Source organism: Periophthalmus magnuspinnatus, chromosome 23 (genome assembly GCF_009829125.3).
Source record: "Periophthalmus magnuspinnatus isolate fPerMag1 chromosome 23, fPerMag1.2.pri, whole genome shotgun sequence".
Classification (NCBI taxonomy): domain Eukaryota; kingdom Metazoa; phylum Chordata; class Actinopteri; order Gobiiformes; family Gobiidae; genus Periophthalmus; species Periophthalmus magnuspinnatus.
In genome coordinates, this window is record NC_047148.1 from 17924224 (window position 1) to 17948041 (window position 23818).

Sequence of the window (23818 nt, forward strand, 5' to 3'; positions counted from 1 at the left end):
CAGCACACATAAGCACATGAACAATCAACCAAATTCTTACATTGTTATTACAAAAGTTGTCTGACTTCTTACTAGCAACATTCACTAATTTTTCTTCTCACACACTGTCTTGTGCATCTGTTTCCGCCAAAGTAAATAGATTACAATTTAGAAAATTCTCTTAGAATTTTCACTTAAGCTTGAGACAAAAGGACAGAACATAATTTCAATTTTAGCAATGTGGCTTTTTATTGTCGTGTTGTAAAGGATTTTTTAAATACAAAATGTGTATTGAGTACCAACAACTAAAATTTGTAACATACATTATTTTTTACCACTTCATAACTTCAAACTGTCAGTCAAGATACATTTTTGCAAAAGGTAAAAGTAATTTATCATTGTATTAGTCCTGGTCCTGGATGATTACTACAATGTGAATAGAGCAAAGCACCTCCATCTAATTTAAACAGCTGTTTGCTTTGGATTGCGGTGGATATCTAGTTGTACTCCTATACCACGGACACAGAATATTATAGAATAAAATATATTAGCTCAGAATGTACTTGATTGTATATATTGAAAATATAGATTTTATCAGTAAAAGTTTAAACACTGTCAAGGCTGAGCTAACACACAATACTTCCAGTTTTAAAGGCTTCTTCCAATTTCTCATGAGGCTTATGGTAAATAAGAGAATAAAGATAATGGCAATATACTTAACATCTATAGTCATTATCAAAGCTAATGCTGACAGGGTACTTGATCTATGCCTTGGTCAGGGCTTGTTTGAGCACTCGTAGCAACATGGACGCCATTATGGTCTTTTCTGTGTTGATGGTGAGGAGGGCTGTGGGCGACTGTTGCAATGACAGGGACACAAGCACCAGCGCTCCGCTGCTCACAGCCTTCCCAGCAAATCTGTGGGACACACGGAGTGGTCAGTCTTGTACTCTACAAAACAGATCAAAACATGCATCTCTAAATTGCACAAGAGTGTAATAAGGAGCAAAATTAAAATTACAATTTTAGGATGGAATACATCTCTAAATCAGTTACGTTTTTATATTATGTTTATTTATCCCCCAGGGGAAATTCTCATTTCAATAATACTACTTATAGAACCAAATACTGGTACAACTGTGCATTAAAAATGCCCATTATGTAATTTAAAGCTTGTTAATTGATACTGAATATATGTGCTTATAACTGAGATGACACATAAAATATAAGTGTCAATTCTGTCAATGTGGATTGACCCAGTCTTTGGAGCTAGTACTAGTTCTAGTACTTAAATGTCATTGTTTCCCTAATCTCATAAATTTTTGCAGCAGCATCTTATTTAACATCTTAAACATTGTAATTAGTTTCAATGAGTGAGTCGCACTTGAGAGAAAATATAGACAACACAACAACAGAAAGTCTATTATCCCCATGACTAAAGAGTAATTAGGCCTGGGACACACCCCTCAGCCCCAGTCAACAGGACCAAGCTGTTTTTATAGACTGTGGGTGTCTATGAGCATGTGGAACCCTATGGGAAATGTCCTGTCCCACCAGCTCCCTTTGGGACACCAGGTTTCCTTGGATACTGCCCTGGCAGACTATAGGCAAATCTGGGCGCACATGGTCCCTTTTGAGAGTACTAACAAGAGGCAGACAGGGGCTATGACCCAAGCTGACCCTCTTTAGGCCTACAAGGGGGAGCTGGGGCCCTCCTCTGGCCTTGTGCATCCGTGATCCTTCTCGCTCACTCCCGGCCATCTGCCTCCATTTAACACTACACCCGCAGTGAAAGGACCCCCTGTGGCAGCCCGCTTAGGCCTGTCTAACACCCACAAAAAGCTCCACTTAAGACTGACAGAAGCCCATGACGAGCCCCAATCGGACATCCCTTAGACAGGCCATGGAAGTCCAGCCTGTGCAGAGAGGAGGTTAGACAGCGCCACCAATTAGCACACTTGAGTTAAAGATGTGGTTGGGGGCATTAAGGGGGTGGTGGGGGGCGAAACGGCAGAGGCTCACAAACAGAGTGTCTGGGCTGTCTCTGGGGAACTACTAAATTACCATCAACACAGTGAGGGAGTTTATCAGAAGCTCTCAGGGACGACAGAGAGGCCTCTTTAGGCTAATTAAAATATTAGCCACTTCAGTAGGAAACACACACACCATTCAAGAAGGGAATCCATTTCTGTCCCAAACACTGCATCTGCCTGAAATAATGACTGACCGTATTTTAAAAGATGATTTCCGCTTGCAAGTCATCAATAACTCATGACTTTTGCATCGTGATTTTGTTGTTTTTGCCTAAAATAATGGGCACACACATGCATGTTGGTCAAGGTTTGTCAGCAGCCTGAGGGTTGACATGTTCCCTGTGGCTTTACTAATGGACATAGGATATAAATCTATCATTTACTCAGCCAGTTAACACTGCCCTACGGGTGCTTTTATTTTGTCTCCGGAGACACCACTTGGGGCTTTTGTTCTGTGTATTTGAAAAGTGAACCAAAGAAAAAAAAGTATGCGTTCTAATGTCAAGATACAAAGTGAATATTTGATGTTTGTGTGCATCTCTCAAGTGTCTAGCATCAGTGCATTTTTTTAAAAAGATTATGGACAAGCGGGGTCTAAATGGGTCATTGGTATTCCCCTGCACTCTTCACATACTGGGCTAAACACTGGATTAATTGCAGTGTATGGAAAGAAAAGAAAAGCATAACCCCTGGACTTAGAGCAGGCGGATTGGCATCGATCGGCAGGGCAGCGGCTAAGCATCACTCTCCAATTATCTGTGATTCTCCTCAGTGCAGAGGGCCTGTGTGTGCCATCTGCCTTCCCTCCACCCTGTCACTGCAAAACAAAAGTGGGCTTCACCTTTGCATTCACTCTCACACAACCACCATCCCGCTCAGCAACCAGGAATGCATGTCTTACCCCCTGCTCCTCTCCAGTCATTTATATTTCTAACATGTTCAACTCAAGAAACACATTGACACAAAACTAAAACTGGAGAAATTTAAATTTTCATCTGGATACTATTCTGCAGTTTGGGTTTTTGGCAAAGTGGACAAGTGGAGTGTCCTTCAACTGAGTGGTCAGTGAGGCCAGGCCAAAGCAAGGTCCAGACCAGCAGACTGGGCGGGCAGATGGCCAGAACCATTAGCCCCGATTAGAACCAGGGACCCTTCACGTATCTTCAACCCTCCACCATACGCACACTGATTGGGGGCATGAGTAGCACGTACAGGGTGAATAGAAAAAGGACGCACAGCTGGAAGGAAAAAGATTTGCAAAAGTGAAGTAACAAGCTTTAGCTATATTAATGTTACTTAATTAATGATCAAGTTGAATAATACTTTGGTTTCAAGTTTTTAAATTAAAGAAACCATAACCATTATGCTCAAAGTAAAAGCAAGGTTATGATCATCTCTCCCACAAACAAAAAACAGCGCAATATGTAGACTGGAAAATCTACATCAAAAGATTTGTAAGAAGAATTGTAAGAATTTTTAAAAGAGGGATCATTCATAAAAATATGTAGAACTGTGTGTTTTAATAGACAAAACTACAGTTATTTGAGAAGTATATTATGGGAAAAAAAGAAATGTTTTTTTTTTACACAAATAGCCCAAATAAATAAAAAACATCTTCAGTAAAAAACTATCACATTAAATCCAAGCATGAATAAGAAGATTGTAAACTCTGCGGTGTTTTTTGAAAATTACCTGTTAAGCAGAAAGATTGTAAAATTTGATCAAATTTGCTTTCAAACGGACTGAAAAATAGAGCACATTTATTTTATTCCGCCTGTTTAGACATAAACAAGAACAGCATTTTCTACATTTGCTTTCCTGCTTGATTTATTGCCATTCTACTTTACAGCAATCAATTTAGGAGTTTCTGTGGCATCCCCCTCTATTCCACATCCAGCCAGCTTGGAAAAAGCAGTGCTGCACCCTGCTGATACAAAAAGGAACCGCAGGTGAGCCAAAACTGCTAACTTGGTGCTTTTGAAGTGGAGTAGAATATGCATCTTTGCGGGCAGAACTGTCATAAAATCCCTACAGATAAATAGGCATTGTTTGTATTTCTCCAAACCATGTATAAAGTGTTTTTTCTTTCCTGTGTAAAAAGGGGAGGGGTCTTAAGTAGCTAAAGGTCACCTCACACGTCACATCTAATGTCGAGTGACCTACACAATAAGCTCTCAGTAGGTGTATCCGATTGAATCGATCTCCTCAACCAGAGTGTTCTTCAGCTGTTGCACTTTAAATTTATTCTAAATGGCATTAATGAAACATGGTAATGTTGCCACAGCACAAATGAATAACATAAACAGCCCAGAGTGGAATTTGGAGGGATCGATTGATGTTCAGAAACGAGTGTCTAGAACCAAATAAGTAGAACAATGAACACAATTTAGCTGAAAAAACAAGGACGCATAACATCACACACATCAATGAATAATCCAATTTAGTAGTGCATTTAAGAGTATATATTCTGTTATGTGGACAATGGAAAACTACAGAATTTTCATTATTATTTTAATTATGTTTACTATTATATTAATTTTGATTATTGTGCATTGTGCACCATTGGGTTTTGGAGTTGAATAATTGTAAATTATTGGTATTGAATTCTTTAATACATACAGTTTATTGAGTAAATGATAATAAAGAAAAAAAAAATAGTAATAATAAATATAGTTATTATGGTAATACCTATAAAAAATTACTGGCCTTTTGGTAAAAAAAAAAAAATAAAATGAAAAAAAAAAAAAAAAAAAACAACAACAAACAAAAAAGGCAAATCGACAAAATGAACACGATTGCAAAAATTGGTGTTAGTCATGATATTAGGTGCAAATTGTAAAACAAATACAGAATAATCTTTGGGCCTTCTGGAGGGAGCTACAGACCTAGGGAGACACAGTGCCGACTTGATCACATGACCAATCACAAGGCAGCGTTAGCGATCCAACTTTCTCCCCAGCCATCACAGAACCAGCAGTGAGATTGATAGCATGGTGCCATTTGAACTATTGGTTATTCTGAATGGGCTTTGGGCTTATTGGACACAGGCCTATCCCACTGGTCCATATTGATTTCCACTCACTCTCTCAGACCTTGGTGCCCTTCTGCTTGTGGCTTTCTTACCTCCGTACTGTCCTATATTTATGCTGTGTCTCCTGCATTTTCCCTTTATTCACTCAACGACAGTGCCACTTTGAGGAAAGGTCTGTCAAGAAATTATTGCAAAAACCAATGGGATGTCAACAGTAAAAGGGTGATAAGAGACAAGCGTTGGGAGCGTACGGAATGGAGTGAAAGACAAAGAGGAAGTGAAAGAAGAACAGATGGGGGGCCTATAGACACAAACTGGGAGGGAGAGAGAGCAGGAAATGCACACACACACGCACATAGAGAGAGCTGTAATTATCTATCAGGTGTTCGAGTGTGCGTGACAGAGGAGGAAGCTCATTAGCACACTCTGTGTACACCAATTACACAGGCAGCCTTCTCAGGGCAATCCCCCGGCATGTAGGCAGCCAGGAACCAAACCCACTTTTCACTGTCTCCAAGTGCTATACAGCCACACCAAGGAACTAAACAGTACCCAAAACATTATTATATGATTAGAAGATCCAACATCATCCTCTCATTCAATTTAATGTTACCTAAATATTGAGATTATTGGTAGTAAATTAGTTTTTATTAGTTTTTATAATTATATTAATTATATTGAAGTTTCTAAACACGTTGAGATGATGTCACGCTTGTATGTACATTTTCTGGTGCGGGGTCCACCAACTCCTCGTCTCCATGGAGGTGTTATTGTATTCCAGACTATTAAACTTATCTAACTTGCATTTATTTAATTAACGTCTTTTTACAGTTAAAAAAAAAACAAAAACAAAAAAAACTTGTAAGAACTGTATTCTTACTGTGAGCAGTGTCACCTTACCACTCACCTACTTGCATTACCTGCTTGTCTCTATGGAGACAGTTTAATGTGATTCTGTGGTACATTCTAGGTAAATCAGCTCTATGAAGGCAAGCAGGTGATGGACCATGCACCAGAAAAGTTACATAGTGCACTTTACCCATTCAGAGGGTATAGTATTTTGTTTTGAACTGTTAATTACAATAGTCCCAATTATTTACCACTGTAAAACACATGGACATGTACAATTAAACCAAATATAATGATTATATATCATTTCAAAGTTATATTGTAAATTTTGTGACTGATCAATTAATCCTCACCAATTCTGTAAATTACCTGTGGGTATCATTCTGACTGGACGACACCACTCCGACATTGGCCACAGACAGGATCTCCTTGGCCAGACTTGAGGAGTTTGTTGTGATTGTGGCTGAGGTCTCATTCATTCCCTGAAGTTTGCCTGTAAAAAATATCATAATAAAATATTGAAAACACAGAAAAACACTTTTATGTAATAAATTTGAATGTAGGTAACACATTTAATGCTTCAATTATTTGGAAGCTTGAAGAACATTTTCCATTTCCACCAAGTGAAAACATCATGCAGGAGAATAACAAATGGTTTGTCAAAAGAAGCTAAATAGAAGCTAGCTTCTTTTATTAATCCAAATTTGTTTAAAAAACCAACCAAAAATAGACCAGTTCTTACACATTAGTAAAAAAGCAAATACATACACAAGCTGGGCTGAAATGAAAGAGGTCAAAGGCAAATAAAGATAAAAGTTAATTAGCCTCACTCACATGGTCTTTTGTGTGAGAGCAAAAAGGTCTGCAAAGCATGTTGTTGTTCTCTGTTCAGTCCTCAGTGTAAGTGCTTTTCAGTCAAGCTCCAAAGGCAGCGAATAAAGAATAATTAAGGCAGAGGCAGCATTCAGCCTGCACTTAGAGCATGTTGATGGGAGGGGAGAGAGGGCACTCACAGCACACTAAAGACATCTACAGGTGTGGGCTCAAAACACTTAACAGCTTCAGAAGAGTTACAGCTTTTAAATGCAATGCAAGACAACTGGCAACGTGTAAATAAAGGCTATGCTCCACCACAACACTAAGTAACCAAGTATAGCTGGTAATAAGAAGGAAGATGCAAAGGCAAAAAATTAGACCACCAATTGGCATTTCCAAGAGTGGCCACATATGATTATGTATTATTGCCAAAACTGATATATTTAAATAAAAACATAGTGACTTACTTTGCTCCTTGCAGAAATCCTCCTCTGTCATGGTACTTGGCATCAGTAGCTCCCCAATTTCTGGCTGGATAGACACATTGAACTGGTCTGTCTTTGTACTGGGGAGTATAAAATAAATAAATAAATAAATAAATAAAAGATTAGTAACAATCCAAAATATTGTTGTCAAGTGGCGGTTTCCTGTTCTGTTTAAGTAACCTGCGATACCATAACATCCATATATGATGTCTTTATGAACCATTTTAAAGATATATGAATACACAGCACACACATTTCAAACTTATTTGCTTTAAGAATACTAGTCATAGTTTATTTTTACTGCGTAGTAGTTTAAAAACACAAAGCACTAATGAATTATTACCACAATATATTTATTACCTAAATATATCATATATACCATCATATATATATATATATATATCATGGATTCTCAGCCCTAATTTGACCAATTTACATGTTCCAAACTTGATTTTCTGAGTATTGATCTTATCTAAGCAGTGGTTCCAACTGCTTAGAGCAAGTTGATTTGTACTCATTCTCATTACGGTCTGGAGGATGGTTATCCCAGTGAACCAAGATCAATTTTGATCAAGTCAAATAAACAAAATAGAATAAAATGAATTGATGTGACACAAAATGTAAACACAATTATTAAATAAATAACTGACAATGAAAGTGAAAATTTAAAAAGATTTGTCCTTACTGGGAATTAAGAAATACATGTCAACTTGTCTTACCACAACTGGAAGTTGGCTGCTTGTGTAGAGTCACTGAAGTCAATACCCATAGAAACTGTCACAGAGGCCCCAGGCTCCAGCCGCTCTGAGAGAGAAAAGAAAGAAAAGAGGAAGAATGAGTGACAAGGGCAGTGTGTGCAGAGGGAGGGTGGAGGGATGCAACAGAGTGGAACAGACAAGCATCCAGACCACTTGTGTTTTCTACTTCACAAAGCAAGGCCACCACTTGTGAGAAATCTATCCTTCAATCCCATGTCCTGCATCTGCAAACGCATGGAAAAACACATAAAGGAGTAGCATATAAGAACAGCTTGTCAAAGAGTGCGTCAAGCATCAAGAAAGTGGACATACCCACACAAAATGAGGACAAAACAGAGTTAGCATCAGAGAATAACAGCATGAACAGTTGAATGGAAGACAGAGATGAGCATAAATAGATTAGAGTTTTGACTAGAGAGTCAAACTGATGCTCAAACTGAAAATACTTCATGGCTCTTTGTTTAGTAAATAACTACCTTTCTTTATAGCTAATCCATCACTCCTTACACAAGTGGAATAAGGACAAAATTATCGTAAGAACCTGCTAAAGCGTAGCCAACTATGATTATGAAGATGCTTATGCTATGGTTTTACAAAATAAAGGTGTTGTTGTAATGTTGTTGCCATGCTGAAAGATTAATTTGATCCCACCAATTAAAAGTTTTTTGCCTGATGTTTCTGTTTCAATAGAGCCCTCTTTTTATACTGCTGCATATTGTATTTTTTGTTACAATACAAACAATACAAGCATTGTACACTTGCCTGGCTTATTGGCTGAGAAGCCTTCTAGCCTTATCTTCCCTTGTGCAGAACATCCACCAATCAGAGAACACTCTCGTTCAGAGGGTCCATCATCTGGAATAATTTAGCCCCTACTCTCAAGTCCATTTCCACACTGGACTCTTTTAAAAGGCAATTAAAACAAATGTTGATTCATACAAATGTTTAATACTTGAACTACTATAAGTAGTTGCCTGTTCATGTCGGTTTTGCTAGAAAGATTTTTAGGGGCAGTGGTCTTAGTGGTCCGTTATAGTCTTCTCACTCTTTCCTGCACAGTAAATGTAAGCTTTCTATCTGTTCATTTTAAAAAAAAATGTATTTGTATGTTCAAATAAAATATAATCTAATCTTATGATCTCAAACTGATGAATTACTGTTAAGTGTTTTTTTTAGTGCTTTTATGTAAAAAAACAAACAACAAAAAAACACTAAAATATCTGTCTGTAGTTATTCCTTGAAACTTCTACAGCTGTAGCCAGCTGCTCACAGCAGCCAGGCACAGTCGATCCAAATTACCTACTGTTTGGATGCTTGAATTCTTTCAATACCCAATCAATCTCCAACCATTGACATTTTTGATGTGCTCTGCCGCACACCACTTGTGTGTACGCCTAAAGGAAACGAAGGGACGGCTATTCTCAGTCTGAGACCACAAACAGTGAGACAAGTAATTTGAAAATATTGTATGCTTAGCTGGATCAATCCCAGTGAACAGAGATTAGCAGAAGTCATAACATTGGCATTTAAGCTCCTAAACAGCTTGAACAAACAGACAAAATGCTTTACACACTGTCTGTTTAAGGTAACTGGTATGTTTTGCTGTTAATTCTGTTGCAATAAAAATACCAAATTAGAAAAAAAATGTTATGTTTACCAATAGTGTTAAAGCAGTGTATGTTGAGACTTGCAGGGGTGCGCTCTCCTATGTGGATCTCCTCCAGGCTGTGGTCCGAACAGTTGGTCAGAATGAGCTGTACTGCCACCATACAGGGCTGGTACAAACAGGGCTGCCTGGGGAAATGGTACTTGGCTGCCAGACCCTTTCCCGACATATGGTGAAGGAGATCATAGGTTTTCACTGGACTGAATGATGATGTGGTTACCTGCAAGGATGAAGAAACAATTGTTTCAAATGTGTCATTTGCTTTTACTGCCTGTTTGTATCAAATTAATACACATCCATCTAAGACATCCTCTTTGTTCAATGAGCAGTAAGAATATGCCACGTCTTAGGGAGGACTACAGTTGGAAAAAAGTACACTCATACTCAGAAGAGAATGTATAGTTGAGCTTAGCCTAGCATTCAAAGCAATTTTTAAAAAGACATTGTCAGAATATAGCCCTTCACATTATGAATAATTTTTAGATTATAAATGTATCAAACTTATAAATAAATGTAACTATAAGGTGGACCCACAGAGTTTTACAGTACATACATGCCAATTTTATAAAACTTAGGTGTTAAAAGTATGAGAAATGCTAAGGGTTTGTTTATACTGTGTGATCACGATATGATTGACAGCACATATTGTGAAACTGTTGAAGCTTCTAACACCATGTGAAGCATACAGATGGGATTCAACACCTTCAGATAATTATCAGTTCATCAAATTAAACTCTCATCAAAGAAATATCTGCATATGACCAAACTCTTACTAAATACAACCTTAGGATCAATCTTCTTTAATGTCAAACTTGATTTTGATAACAATATTATCAACAGCAATTATTTATGAAATTTAAAAAAATGTAAAAAAAAAAAAAAAAGGTTTAGAAGCTATGGTTGACCTTGAGACAATTATCACAGGCGTAGTGAATGTTTTTTAACCTCAGTGTTGTTTAAAAGCCACATTAACATATATTATTTTGGCCTCTCCGCTCTAGGTTCACCACTCACAGCAGTATAGAATTTTATATAAAAGTAATGTGTTGTTATGACCATAGCACCTTGTTAAAGCTCGATCTCTGTATATGGACTAAACAAATAATGCGAGTGAATAATAAATAATAAATAACAAAGTGAGCACTAAATAAGACTAAAATTTTAAATTTACCCCAAAAACATAACTAGTTGTTGTTAGAGAAAATCCATTTTGGTGCCGTATGTAGGGCTCTTACTGCCAGCTCAGTCCTGATCATTTTGGCCTATGTCATAAGAGGCATAATAATACTCCCTACAATGGAAATATAGCCAGATTGGACAGCACTGGACTGGAATGGACAACACTATCACAATGTCTTGACGGTTCAGGTCTCCAGGTGCTGCGTCCCATAATGAAGGTAAATAAACTTCTCTTGCGTTAGAACTCCAGTGTCATGCCGCTTCTATTCAACTCTTAGGCTACTACAATTCATTCTACAACAGTTGTGACCGGACATTGTCTGCCGGAGGTCAAATCAACATTTGTTTCTGTGCTGCCCTAACAGGCGTCCGTCACACCACCAGCGCACTCACAATTTATAGGGTCGCTTTTGGATGTGTCAGAGCAGTCTATGTCAATAAAGCTAGCCGTAATGTTTGCCACAACATCACAACTAAAATGTACCTTCCTGACAGCCACATCCTGCTTCAAGGTCCCTGTCTGTGCTCTTGGCCTGAGACGGTGTGAGGCAACAGAAGCCCGACAGCTCTTCAAACTACTCATTATCACCAATTTAACACAGGGGACAGTTAAAGCTTGACATGATCTGCCCTGGCCCCCTCCATCCATTGTTGTCCTGTTACACAACATAAGCTTGTAACACTTCAAGAGTAAATAAGAGAAGATGAGGAATGTAACCTTGACTTCTTTGACAGACTGCCTTTGTTTCTCAGCCCGCGACTCTCCATCCCGGACAGACATAGGCAAGGTGACGATAAGGCAGGAAGTTGATTGAGAGGCTCTATTATGCATCAACTTAAAGGAAGCTCTTGTGATGGATGACACAGACACCAGTCACCTTCAGAGCCTGGATGCTACGCTCCCAGTATCCTCTCTAGCAAATGACCTGAAAATCCCGCTGACATATTCAAAAAGGGCTAAGCATAGCTGGGCAGCCTTGTGTCATAACAATTTAGGGGAAAGCCGAGAAGAGAGTGTAACAATATGTGGGTATATATTGAAAATCCATTTGTGTTCTTCAGGTGCCATCGGCCTCCAACATTGACAACAGTATTTCATTATGCTATACAACTGTTGTGCAGATTAAAGTGAGGGACATGTGTTTGACTTTTACAACTAATTGTTCCCTTCATTCTCCAGATGACAATTAATTGAGGGGAGTCAGAAAGACCTTGACAACAAATTGAATTAAGTAAATGTTACTACCCCATCTAAAACTACTTTAATGTAAGAGGGACTGCCTCCAGTGTATATGAACAAAGGTTATTCATTTACACCAATATCACTTTAAATTAGGTACTCTAAAGGACTTCTTCCATTTACAAACTTGGGCAGATAAGAAGGAAACATAAGAAGGAAACATAGTCCATTTCCACATGCATCCTGGCCATAAAGTACTTTTTACAATGACTGAAAAAGTATAGAAGTATAGAAAGCAACTGTGAACAAACAATCATGAACAACTGTGGGATTGTGACACAGTACGAAGTTGGAGAGGAAGACAACAGCATTAAAACACAAAAACTGTTCTCATGCACTGACTGGCAATTTCCGTAAGGGCATTTATTACTATTTAAGAGGCAATCTCCACAGTTTGAGTGGCAGCGTGAGGTTTGGAGGGCAGAGGCTGCTATATTGGCCGCTCTCCAGGTCCTTGTGCTGAGGCATAATTAGACATGAACCCGGAGCGCCCGCATCGGGGAGGTCAGGAGGGTGTGAGGAAGGCGAGGTGGAAGGAGGGGGTGAGCCGGCACCCGTCTGATGGACACCAAATGAACAAATTATGATGCCCCCTCTGGGTGTGATGGGGTCAAACGCCCTGCGCCCGGCCGCTGACAGTTCAATTTCCCTCCAACGCAGTCCTATTCGCTGACTGCTAATTATGAATGAAAAGTTATCAGGCTGAGCCACCTCGCTGCACATACGGACAACGAGCGGAAGGGGTTTGCTGTGGGAGGGAGAGCAGGGGGGATTTAAAAAGCATTTGTGAGAGATCCTAATGTCAAAATGTTATTAGAGAGAGCGGCAGCATGCAGAAGCTGAGGGGGAGTCAGAAGAGGAGCTGGGTCAAAGACAGTGACCTGGGTTAATCTAAATGCCTTTGATAACCATGCAGTAATTCTCTAAAAGGGCCTGAGCGCTCAGCTGAGACAGACTCGCTGCCTCTGTGGGCAGATTGGAGAGAAATAGCAATGACACTGGGGCCAGTGTGTGTGTGTGCGTGTGTGCATGTGGAATATGTAAGCCTGGGTCCCACAAATAAAGGGGAGGGGCATGTGTGAATAAAGGTGAGGTTATTTACCCTTGTCTATCAATCCCAATGCCCATCATGTATTTATGCATAGAATTGACTCTAAATCAGATGTTGATGTGCAAAAAGTTCCCTGTTCTGATCTGCATTTCTATTCTCTATTACTCCTTGGCCTTCACCTGAGAAGGAGAGAATGACTAACAAGTCTGGTGCAGGGTAAACACTGGTCTGTCAGCAGCTGTCAATCATTCTGAGTGACAGGCAGCCACAACTGACACTTAAAACATCAAACAAACAAGAGCCAAAACCAAGAACCTGCTTACATACACAGACCATAATTGCCTTTTTATTATTTTAAAATGTTCTGTTATTATAATTACCTTTACACAATAATAAAAATAAGCACTTTGATAAGTACCTCTGCCAGTAGATCAGTAGAAATAGTAAATAGTTAAAATAATAATCACTTTTACACTTATTGTGTCAATCAAACAAAAGAACAAACCACTACTGCAGTGAGATAAAAAAACAAACAAAAAAAAACACTGATGATGTGAAGTCACACTATTATATTGCCTGCTAAATAATGTCAGCTCTTTTGTAAGACACTAAATAGACACAGCAACAACACAAAAAAATGGTCTGGACATTTTGTTCCCGGGGGGAAGACAAGACACACAATACACAAATTCTGAGCAGAGAAAGGAGCCGTCATACTAAGAAAGGTCAACCATCAGATATACACAAAAGTGAGGCACAGGGGACATAGGGTCTGACAGAAAGATATGGGAAGTGACAGAGCAGAAGAGAGATGAGATAAACCAAGCAGAAGGACTTATAGATGAAGCAGAAATGGAGTTCAAGGTGTGGAAAAGTATCGGACAGTGGATGGGACAAAATATGAGAGATACAGGAAACAAGCAGGCCAATTGTACCACTCTGGCTATAAATATAATAAGGTAGAATAGGTCAATAGTGGGTGTCTGGGGCAGAAATGTTCCACAAGGGACACGGGCTTATTTTACCATCTTACTGCGCAGCTACAGCACACCATCAATGTCAGACCTTCAGGATTGCACAAAACCAAAAGAAGCTGATGGGGGAAATGTGGTCTTGAGGTCAATATGGTAAAAAAGATAAATATATAGACTAACCTGCATGGCAGTGGAGATGTTGGAGAGAGACAGGCCCTCCAGGTCTGAAAGGAGGCTTTGGGAAAACACAGAGGGCTTTGGAGCGCTTGTGGTCGTCTCTGAGACTGAGAAAAAAAACAATACATATCATAATCAACATTGTACTTGTTATATTACACTACAATTATAGCAAAGATAAGAATAAAAGTAATAATAATAAATGATAAATATGTATAAAATATAAGGCCAAACACTCACAGTCATCTAGATCCAGCAAAGATACTTCTTTTTTCGGCTTTCCCTGCACCTATAAAAAATGTGTAATCATTATTAATACATTCAGGAAATAGGCTTGGCTTGTGAGAAGTTGACTTGATGTGATTATTACAAAGCCTTCTATCAGCTTTCCCAGATGCCCCTAACCAAGCTTGACCCAACTCAAACGCTATGATCAACAACTGAATCCGCTGAGTACTTGGGTAAAATCAAGCAGAGAAGAACCAGGCAAAAGTGAAACAGCCTAAAGAAAGATAGAAGCTGAGTCACTGTCTCAGATGTTGGATTGATTTGGGAAACATAGTCAAAACCCTCTACATGCAAATGGGTTTGAAAAAGCTGCAAAGGAATGCATATTTCAGCTGCCACCACAAAGTAGCAAAGTGTGAGAAATGAGAATTTCATTGTTTAGAAAAGCAAGGAAGCAAAGGAGTAAAATGATAAAATGAAATGAAGGATGAAAAAGGCAAAAAGATGCTGTTTTAACTGACAATATCAAACAATTTTCATGTTAGATTTGACCACTTAATTTCCTTTCGCTGCTACATTTAGATTTAGATGCATCGGGATAAGACTAAACCGACGACTATCTGGTTAAATGCATATCCACTGTGTCACTAGCTCTTTTCTTATGATTTCTTACATTCTATCTGTTTTACATCACCAGTTAACCCGCAATGATGTGGTATTTATCTGGCAAGACAGTTAGACAATTATATATTTTTTTTAAAAGGCAGCTGTTACCTTGGATTTGTCTTTAACATTATTTTTGTTGATCTGTGCTGGTTTCATGACTTCATCTGTGTCAGAGTCCTCTGAATCTGTCTCAGAATCTGAAGAGCTCTCCCCCGAGGAGCTGCTGGACTGGTCTGCAGGTCCATTCCCATTTTCATCAGAGTCACTGAAAGAAACACACAGTTCAACATACATATGGTTTATTTTAAACACTGTGTGAGGCAAATTCGAAAATTTTATTGCCAAGCTTGGACAAATGTAATGCAGATGTAAAAATAAGATGCAGAACCAAACTGTCTGTGTGTACTGTTGCACAAAAGCAAAAAGATGTCTGCCATCTTTCTCCTCTCTCTTTCACTTGCTTCGTCCCTCTTCAATTTGTTCCTATAATGAGTGTTTACTCCTCCTGCCTGCAATTCACAGCCGTTAAATTAATGAGGGGAATTGTGACGGTAACTGGCTTTTTAACTTGGGCGATGATGAAAAGCCAGTATTAATTTGGCCTACAGATTTCATTTGCTGTGAACAGGAAAAAGTGATATAAATCACTGTGGTCCTGATTAGGCCCTGCCTGAAATGACTGGGCCATAATGAGGGCATTATGCTGTGTTTGTTGTGGAAGCACTGGGGTGAGCTGCCTAATTACTGACTGTATGTGTGTGTGTGTTTGAGCATTGGGGTGAGCTGCTCTAATTATATTCTCTAATGGAGAGAACAGGGTCAGCCGGCGGCCTGTCACACACACAATGTACCTAGTTTCTGTGTGTGGGTTTGTGTGACCAGAAGCAAATGAAGGCGAGTGCGTAAGAAACTGAATTTGCCAGTGTGTAAGAGAGTGTGTGAGCATATTCAGAAGTAATGACTCAAATCTCATTCACTGCTAACACCAGCCTATTAAATGACCAATCAAAAGTCATTATCCATTAGCCATGTAAATGTGGGTTACGCTACTGGAGGAAAATTCTCTCTGATTAGCTCTCTAATGGAACTCACACCAGGGATAGTAGCACTGTTCAGTGGTGTCTGATGGGCAGTCTCTATGTAAGTGCAAGTCAAAGAAAAGCTGCATTTATTATACATTTCAATAGATAAACCATTTTACATTATATTTGCATTTCAATACATAAGCCAAATTAGCACCTGAACAGATACCTAAACAGATGACATAATGATATAATATACTCATGATCAAATTTACGTGGTACTTTATAAACTTTACAAGACATGGGCAGCGTGAAGTATCTTTGAGTTATCTGGTCTATATGATGACTTAGATACAACTTTCTACCAAACTAATATAATTAACCACGCAGGTAAGAATAAAAAACAAGAACATCTGGACGTAATTCTTTTTGTCAGTAAATGGTTAGTGAGCACAGTAGCAGGTTAGCAACAGCAGTAACAGGCATACCTCTGAGCAGCAGCTGTCTTTGCCTTCTTCTGTGATGTTCTTTTAGACTTATTATGTTTTGGCTCAGACTCCGAGTCACTAGAGTTTTGTTCAGTTTCACTCGATGTATTTTCTGACTCACTCGAACTTTTGCCACTTTCTTCTTCACTTTCATCATCTGACTCTGATGAAAAAAACACATAACAGATTGTTGATTAATTAAATGCAACAAGGACAACAGTGACATTATGTGGGTGTTAAAGCGGAAAAAATAATTGACACTTTTAGACTTAAAATAACACCTTCACTACTGCTGCTGCTGCCAGAGCCGCTGCTGCTGCTGTCTTCACTCCCGGATCTTTCTTCTTTTTCCTCTTCCTCATCAGAGTAAAACTTGTCAGACTTGAGTTGTTTAGATTTTCCAGCCTTTGGCACAAATTCATTCACCTATAAAGAATTCACCAAAGATGCACATGCTGTTTTAAAATATTTCTTTCTAATTAACATATAATACTAAATCATTTAGACTTACTGGTTCAATAATCTCCACATTTCTTACAGAAGTATCAGGTGCTACCGTGGGCCAGTCACTAAGCTCCTGATACCCAGTAGCTTTAATGTTGAGGCTATGTGAAAGAGTACCAAGCTGGAATCTGTCTCGATCTAAAGTTGAAAACAATAGTTACGGTACTTACTAAAAATTTTAGGTGTACATTTTTTTAAACAAAATCTGCCAGTATGGAAGGGCAACACAGATTTGCATAAAGGGTTCTGCATCTATAGGTTCTAAAAATGTTCTATTGTAATAAAAGAGAAAATGACTGAATATTAAGATTGACTGGGTTGGTTAACACTCCCTCATAAACATTCAATGGGCGGCACCACTTTTGAATTTTAGCGCAGCTTCTTTAGTCAGAGACCAATCGCAGAAAGACCTTTTTTTCCTTCTGTGTGCAAGAAAAAGATTAGTACTAGCCTAGTAATTTGCCCACCTGATTAGTTCTGGTTAAAGGGGTTTTGACCTTACTACCCTTCAGAGAGACAGTCACACCTGAATAAAGCTAATATTGCACCACACGCGAATACACAAAGAATATAAGATGAATTTTAAATAGAAAGTAAATAAGCCCTATTAGGGTAAAAAAAAACTAATAAAGGAAAGGAGAAGAAATGTATGTAGTTAATTTGTGTTTTAGGTAAATTACCTCTGAATGCAGATTCAAGGACTGGTGCTGGTTTTGAAGCAAGCAGGATTCGACGGGCATACTTATTCAATGCACTGCCTTTTTCACTAGGAACAATCAGCTGTCTGATGAAGCGCGTCCGGTCTCTAATATCGTAGTTTTGGTCGTATTTTCCCAGGTTAAGGATGTACTGGGTCAGCAACTTTGTCTGAGGAAAGAAGAAAATTACTCCTCTAAGCTAAGTACGAGTCAGCATGATTTATATAACTAGATACAATGAAGCTTCATAGCAGATTTTCTGATAAGAATCATAATACAAGGCAGCTACTGTTCTTAACTGCCACTTTGTTCCATTTCTATGCTTAGTAACACATTACAGGGAGCAGCAAATGTAATAAAGAACTCAATGAGGAGGCAATATGTAGGATCATAAACCTGTCTCCTGGGCCAATATCACCTAATGCAATTTAAACGACTTTGGGATTGCAGGCAGCAACAATTACAACATTACAATAATATAATATTCATATAATATAATAAGACAATGTTGCAAGCAAAACATATGAAATTTAACAATGATTATCACCTGCTTGGAGTTAGTAAGGTAGAGTTTGGCCGCAAGATTCATAATTTGAAGCTTAACAATATCTTCTTCTGAAGTGAAAGACTTTGCCATTTTGCGAAGCACATCTGGAGCAATTTTTGGTACCTTCTCGCAGTATTCTCCCATTAGCCAGAGGATGCTGGCACGGGCCATGGGAACCTGAACACCATTAAACAAGTTATTAGATTATCAATTACCTTTTGCGTCATTTATAAAACTACAAAGCATTACAAAGAGCTAAACTGTACCGTGATGTTATCAAAAAGCTTGGCCATGTGCTTAATGATCTCACTATGCTGAGATGGTTGTGTCTGTAGTAATTTCTTGATCACCACCACACTCTCAGCTACAACAGTCTCTGCAAAACCAAGAAAGAATAACACTACAGTAACAGGGATTCATCCAAACCTCTTAGTAAACAGTAAAAGTTTGTACCATCTCTGTTGGAAAGCAGCAGTACTAGACCATTTAGACAAGTGTCTGCCACCTCAGATATGTTGGTGGCACATCTGCCAATGGCTTGAATAGTGGCTGCAGCAAATGCCTTATCCTGGCTCTTCACATAAGTCTGTAAATTAAAAATGCATAATATTTTCATTAAAACTTGCATGCCAATAAAAAGTTAACTAAAATATAGAAGATAAAGACCTGAAACTCCCTCAGAATGGTTGAAATGTTGGCTTCATTGGCAAGGTTGGTCAAAATTTCAAGCTAAAAAAGAAACCTGTTAAGTACATTGTATACGTCACACATTAAAGAAAAGACAAAATGAAAAACCGTACCTTTAGTGTTTTAATATGTGTCGGATCAGTAGACCTCACATAAAAGCTTTTCATAAAAGGCTCAAACATTCCCTATGGAGAAAAATATATTTATTTTACCAAATATCCAATGATTAACTGTTTGTTCATCCACAACAAAACTTACTTTCCTCTGAATTGACATTGTAGCAATATTTTGTAGCACTATGAACTGCACTTCTCTGCAAAAGAAATAGTGCACAAAATAACCAAAAATACTTACCGGTATCACTTGTAGTAAAGTAAGTAAGTAAATATCATGAAATCAAAAGGGCACTTTAACAAATGAAATTTACCTATGGCTCCTCAACAGTCGAACCAGAGACTTGGTGACAACACTGACTTCATGTTTAGGGGCCAAATGCCAGTACAGTTGGGCAACAGACATTACTACCTGAAAAGATGACACAAGAACATTTTCAGACTGTAAATGACAATGCCAACAAGGTCTTTGTTGATAATTACTTTGGCTTTCTAGTTCAAACATTTAACATGTGGTTTCTCTATTGTGTTTACGCTACATCTACTGTTTATTCTTTGCTTATAAGCCACTCACAGCAGTGTTCCGGCTCTGCAGTAAAGGCTTGGTGTTCCTCAGCAGCAGTCTGTGATCAGGGTCCATAATGTATGTTTTGGTCTCCGTCTGGTTCCTTTCAGAATCAGAGTCATAAAAGGCCTTCTCACTGTTTTCATCAAGAGCATCCTGAAAGAGCAGAAAATAATCTATTGAACAGTGGCAATGGTGTAGTGGGTGACAGGCTCAACAATGACAAAATATATCAATAAGTTGAAAACTCTGAATGCCTCACCCCCTTCCAGGGACTGGTAAACTGTGTTCTGGCATATCGGGTCAGCATAGAAATAATGACAACCTGACCCCACTCCTCCACATCGACCAGCAGGTTACACAGTTTTCTGTAGTTTTTATGTATGAGATCAATGCGGTCTGGACACACTTCTTCAAAAGCCATTACCACGCTACCTGCCACCAACTGTAAAAAAAAGGGATCAACAGAGAAAAAGTTGATAATGATTTTTTTCCTGAACAAAGCCAACAAGTACTTTATCACCCACACAAGATAAAATAGCCTCGAGAGAAATCACAATGTAACTGATATGACCCCTGGTCTAAAACACTTGGAAGAAAACATAGCGCCAATTTACAACTTTGATTACAATACACACTATTCATCATTTAAGCAGTTAGTTGATAATTAAATGGAAAGGTTTTTTACTTCAGATTTGTACTAATTCATTTGATTCAACAGTGTGAAAGAAATCCATCAATGGGATTTACTTCTCTTCAATTATATTGTTTCTCAGGAACAAAACTCATTTTATGTTCAATTCAAAGGGAAAGAGGACCTGGAGGAGGGAGCACCTCAGAGAGCCAATAATCAAGTGTGTTTTATTGGTTGAAGGAAAAAACCCATTTGGCTGTAGCATACCCCCTCTACACTACCCCGCCACCCGCTCCTCACAGACTGACTGCGAGACTGAGTGACTGACATGGCAGTGCATTAATATGCAAACAGCATTATCACGGGCAGGCGAGGGTGAAGAGGAGGAGAATGGGAGCCGAATCTGGTCTTCTCAATTAAAGCTTTCTGGCCCCCAGTGGACCTGTGGGAACCCTGTGCATTTACCATCAGTATTGTCATGAGCTTGCATTGATTGTGTGTGCACCTGCATGAGTGTGTATTTGAAATGCAAGACACAAACTTGTACGTTGGTTTATCTCAGCCTCAGTGCCATTGACAAATGCTAAACATAGAAATTGTATGTTTCCATCTTATTTGCACATGCACAACCAAGGTGAAGTAACACTGACCTTAAGCAGCAGGTAATTATAAAGTAAGAGCTGAGAGAATGTCTTAAGGTTTATATGGTTACTTTGAAATTACTTGACATCCCTCTATGTATTAACTGTCTGAGTAGTGATTTATTAGAAGATTAATTCAGATCAAACATGCAAGTTAAGTTACAAACACAATGGAAAATGTGATGTGATTTTCATAATAAATAAATACTTAAAAAACAATTTATTTCAATTTCCTGCCACTCAGGGACTTTGAACCTTTCCAAAAGGTCTTCTTTATCTGTTTTTATGTTTTGACAAAAACTGATCAACAACTATCAACACAATTAAGTGTTTAATTTGGTCAATGAAAACTAGTTAGCAGCAATATTCATAAGTGGCTTGGATTATGTATCAGTGTCTCAAACAGACACAAGAACATTGTGTACGTCTGGAGTGTACTCATTACTATTTCTCCTTGGTGTCTCTGATGCTATTACAGATAGCGCTGTACCTGCAGCACGGGCATCCTGGGGGGCTTTGTGCATTCTCTACCAACTTCCCCCATTAGACACAGCTCCAAGGTAAACTACATGCACCATCAACAAAACTGACACCCCAATCTATAGAGTTCATACACCTCTTCCTCCTCTACCATATTATCTACCCTGTGTGACAAGCCAGTAATGGAAAAATCACACTAAGCAAATGGTTCTTCTAATAACAATAAATTTCCTTTAAAATTATGAAGGGCCCAAACCGTTTCCTTGCATCTATTTTGCTATGAATTCTAATTAGGGTGCCAGAGAGGCAGAGATTGCTGGGTCATCACGCCAGAGACAACGTGCGCCTTTTTGATTGATGGCCTGGTGTGGGGTCGGCCTATCCTCCGTTCACTCACGGCACTCCTCCTCTCCTGCTCGGTTAAATTAATGGGCATCTCACCTAGCCTCTAATCATAGTCCCCTCCGCCCCTGCTCCTCCCTTCTGTTCTCATTTCAATTTTGCAGGAGGTGCAGGAGGGGGACGCTGGGCAGAATCGATCATTTATCTTGTAATGGCTGGATAATAGATCCATCACAGTAAAACAGCTGCACAAACTCCTATGTTGTCTCTGTCATCAGGCCTTCCCATTTTCTCTTTAAACCATCCTGCCTATATGCAAGCCCCATGTGTCACAGCCGTTTAACCAAACAGCACATCTGTAAAGGTAAATGTCACCAGGGCCTGGCTCTACTGCACAGATGGGGACACCAAATGTTTCCTTTAGCCAAGGAAGTGGGTGACAACAGCCCATTAGCTTTTCACTTAATATTTACCTAAAAGTAGCCCCATAATTGCCAAGTTGTTAACTCTGCATGTGTTTAACTTTATTTTAGAGAAGTAGTATATGTAAGTATATGCCTAAGGTCTTCTATAAAAAGAAAAAGGTAAATATGAGCAAGAATAAAACATCTTCATTATACAGTTTTAGCTATTTAAAGTAATTGTATATAAGGGTTATACATTTCAAATGTCCAAAATCTTGTTTTCAAAAAAGAAGTAAAATAGTGCCTTTAGGAATCAGGTATTTGCTATATGAACATAAGCATAAAAGTACCAGTAGTTGCTGATCTCTCCCATCTCTTTAATAGGAATGGTAAACGCTTCAGTGTGTGATTATAGTGCCCTCTCTCCTTCTCCAACGTCATATGGCCCCTTTAGGGAAAAGTCATCTATCTTCGTTAGTGTCTCAGGCTAAATATGCACTGCATTTAGTCGTGGGTTAGCCCCTTGGATTCATTTGTTTTGTTTATGCATTTAATTGTTACTGTAACCCTGTGAATTAATGTGACTTCTGGTAAATTCAGATTGCTAGAAATGCATTACTGATCAACTTAAGCTTAAGATATAGTAAAAGTTAACCTCATTTGCAGGCTTTTCTGTGTGAAAAGGTAATGTTAAGCTTCAGAAAATCAGGCTTTAGTGTGAAAATTCCCTCTAAATGAACCCTTAACCAGGAGCATCTGAAGATGTGTGGTTTTAAGTGGGTGTTAACAAACCATGGCATTGCGGAATAAGCTGAGGGGATCTGGGGCTAAAAGCACAATAGCTTGTCTTGGGCGCCCTCAAGTGGTTGGCTTTTACCAACAGGAGAGAGAAAAAGGCGAGTTTACTTCTTAGGTACTTACAGTGCTTTTGTCCTTCAGTAGTTTTTCAATTACTTCGATCAGCTGCTCTTTTTGGTCTGGGTCAAGGCTAAAAATCAAAGAAAAAAACATCGAGTCAAATACAACTTAAAAACTGGCAAGATGTTAAAAAGAAAATAATTTAGGTACTTTAGGTACAAGTGCATGTGTTATGTGAAGGGAAATCATGTGTGTGACAGGCATGGAACCAATACTTGTGAATATTGTGTGTTTTTAAATGCAGTCAAAACTCATTGAATGTATGTATAATGTTTTGAAACGGTTCTTTGCAATAGCTCTGCGGGACAAGAGGTATTTGAAAATGACTAGATATTGGCTATAATGCGGCATCTTAACATTCAAGTAATGTAATTTCAAGCTGAGTAAAATGCATCGTATCAAACAAATGAATAAAAATGAAAATCCCACCTGTAAAGTTTCTGAATTGCATGGGCTGAGGTTTTCCTGACATACGGAGATAGGTCAGTGGCAGCTTCTTTTATAGCCAACATCATAATAGGAACAATTATCGGAACACGGATGCTGGACAAAACTCTTAACGCACTGGCACGAATAAATTGGTTTGGGTCCTAGGATAAAAAAGATACATTAAGGATAGGATTAAATCTTTCAATAAAAACAG

At 38.6% G+C, this 23818-nt stretch overlaps 1 protein-coding gene across 1 annotated transcript in view; it reads right to left on the reverse strand.

The window, feature by feature from the left end:
* Positions 1–206: 206 nt before the first annotated feature.
* ap3b1a (adaptor related protein complex 3 subunit beta 1a) overlaps positions 207–23818 on the reverse strand; it is a 29380-nt gene continuing 5768 nt past the window's right edge. The window contains exons 5-27 of the mRNA XM_033988982.2: positions 23605–23765; positions 23179–23245; positions 20019–20201; positions 19766–19912; positions 19506–19603; positions 19337–19391; positions 19192–19263; positions 19058–19120; positions 18845–18977; positions 18658–18767; positions 18392–18568; positions 17827–18013; positions 17154–17284; positions 16924–17068; positions 16643–16805; positions 15241–15397; positions 14479–14527; positions 14242–14345; positions 9609–9837; positions 7913–7997; positions 7176–7273; positions 6262–6385; positions 207–897 (exon numbers count right to left, since the gene is read on the reverse strand). Of these exons, the coding sequence (XP_033844873.1) occupies positions 744–897; positions 6262–6385; positions 7176–7273; positions 7913–7997; positions 9609–9837; positions 14242–14345; positions 14479–14527; positions 15241–15397; positions 16643–16805; positions 16924–17068; positions 17154–17284; positions 17827–18013; positions 18392–18568; positions 18658–18767; positions 18845–18977; positions 19058–19120; positions 19192–19263; positions 19337–19391; positions 19506–19603; positions 19766–19912; positions 20019–20201; positions 23179–23245; positions 23605–23765 (2892 nt within the window). The 3' untranslated portion in view covers positions 207–743. The remainder of the gene's footprint in view (positions 898–6261; positions 6386–7175; positions 7274–7912; positions 7998–9608; positions 9838–14241; positions 14346–14478; positions 14528–15240; positions 15398–16642; positions 16806–16923; positions 17069–17153; positions 17285–17826; positions 18014–18391; positions 18569–18657; positions 18768–18844; positions 18978–19057; positions 19121–19191; positions 19264–19336; positions 19392–19505; positions 19604–19765; positions 19913–20018; positions 20202–23178; positions 23246–23604; positions 23766–23818) is intronic.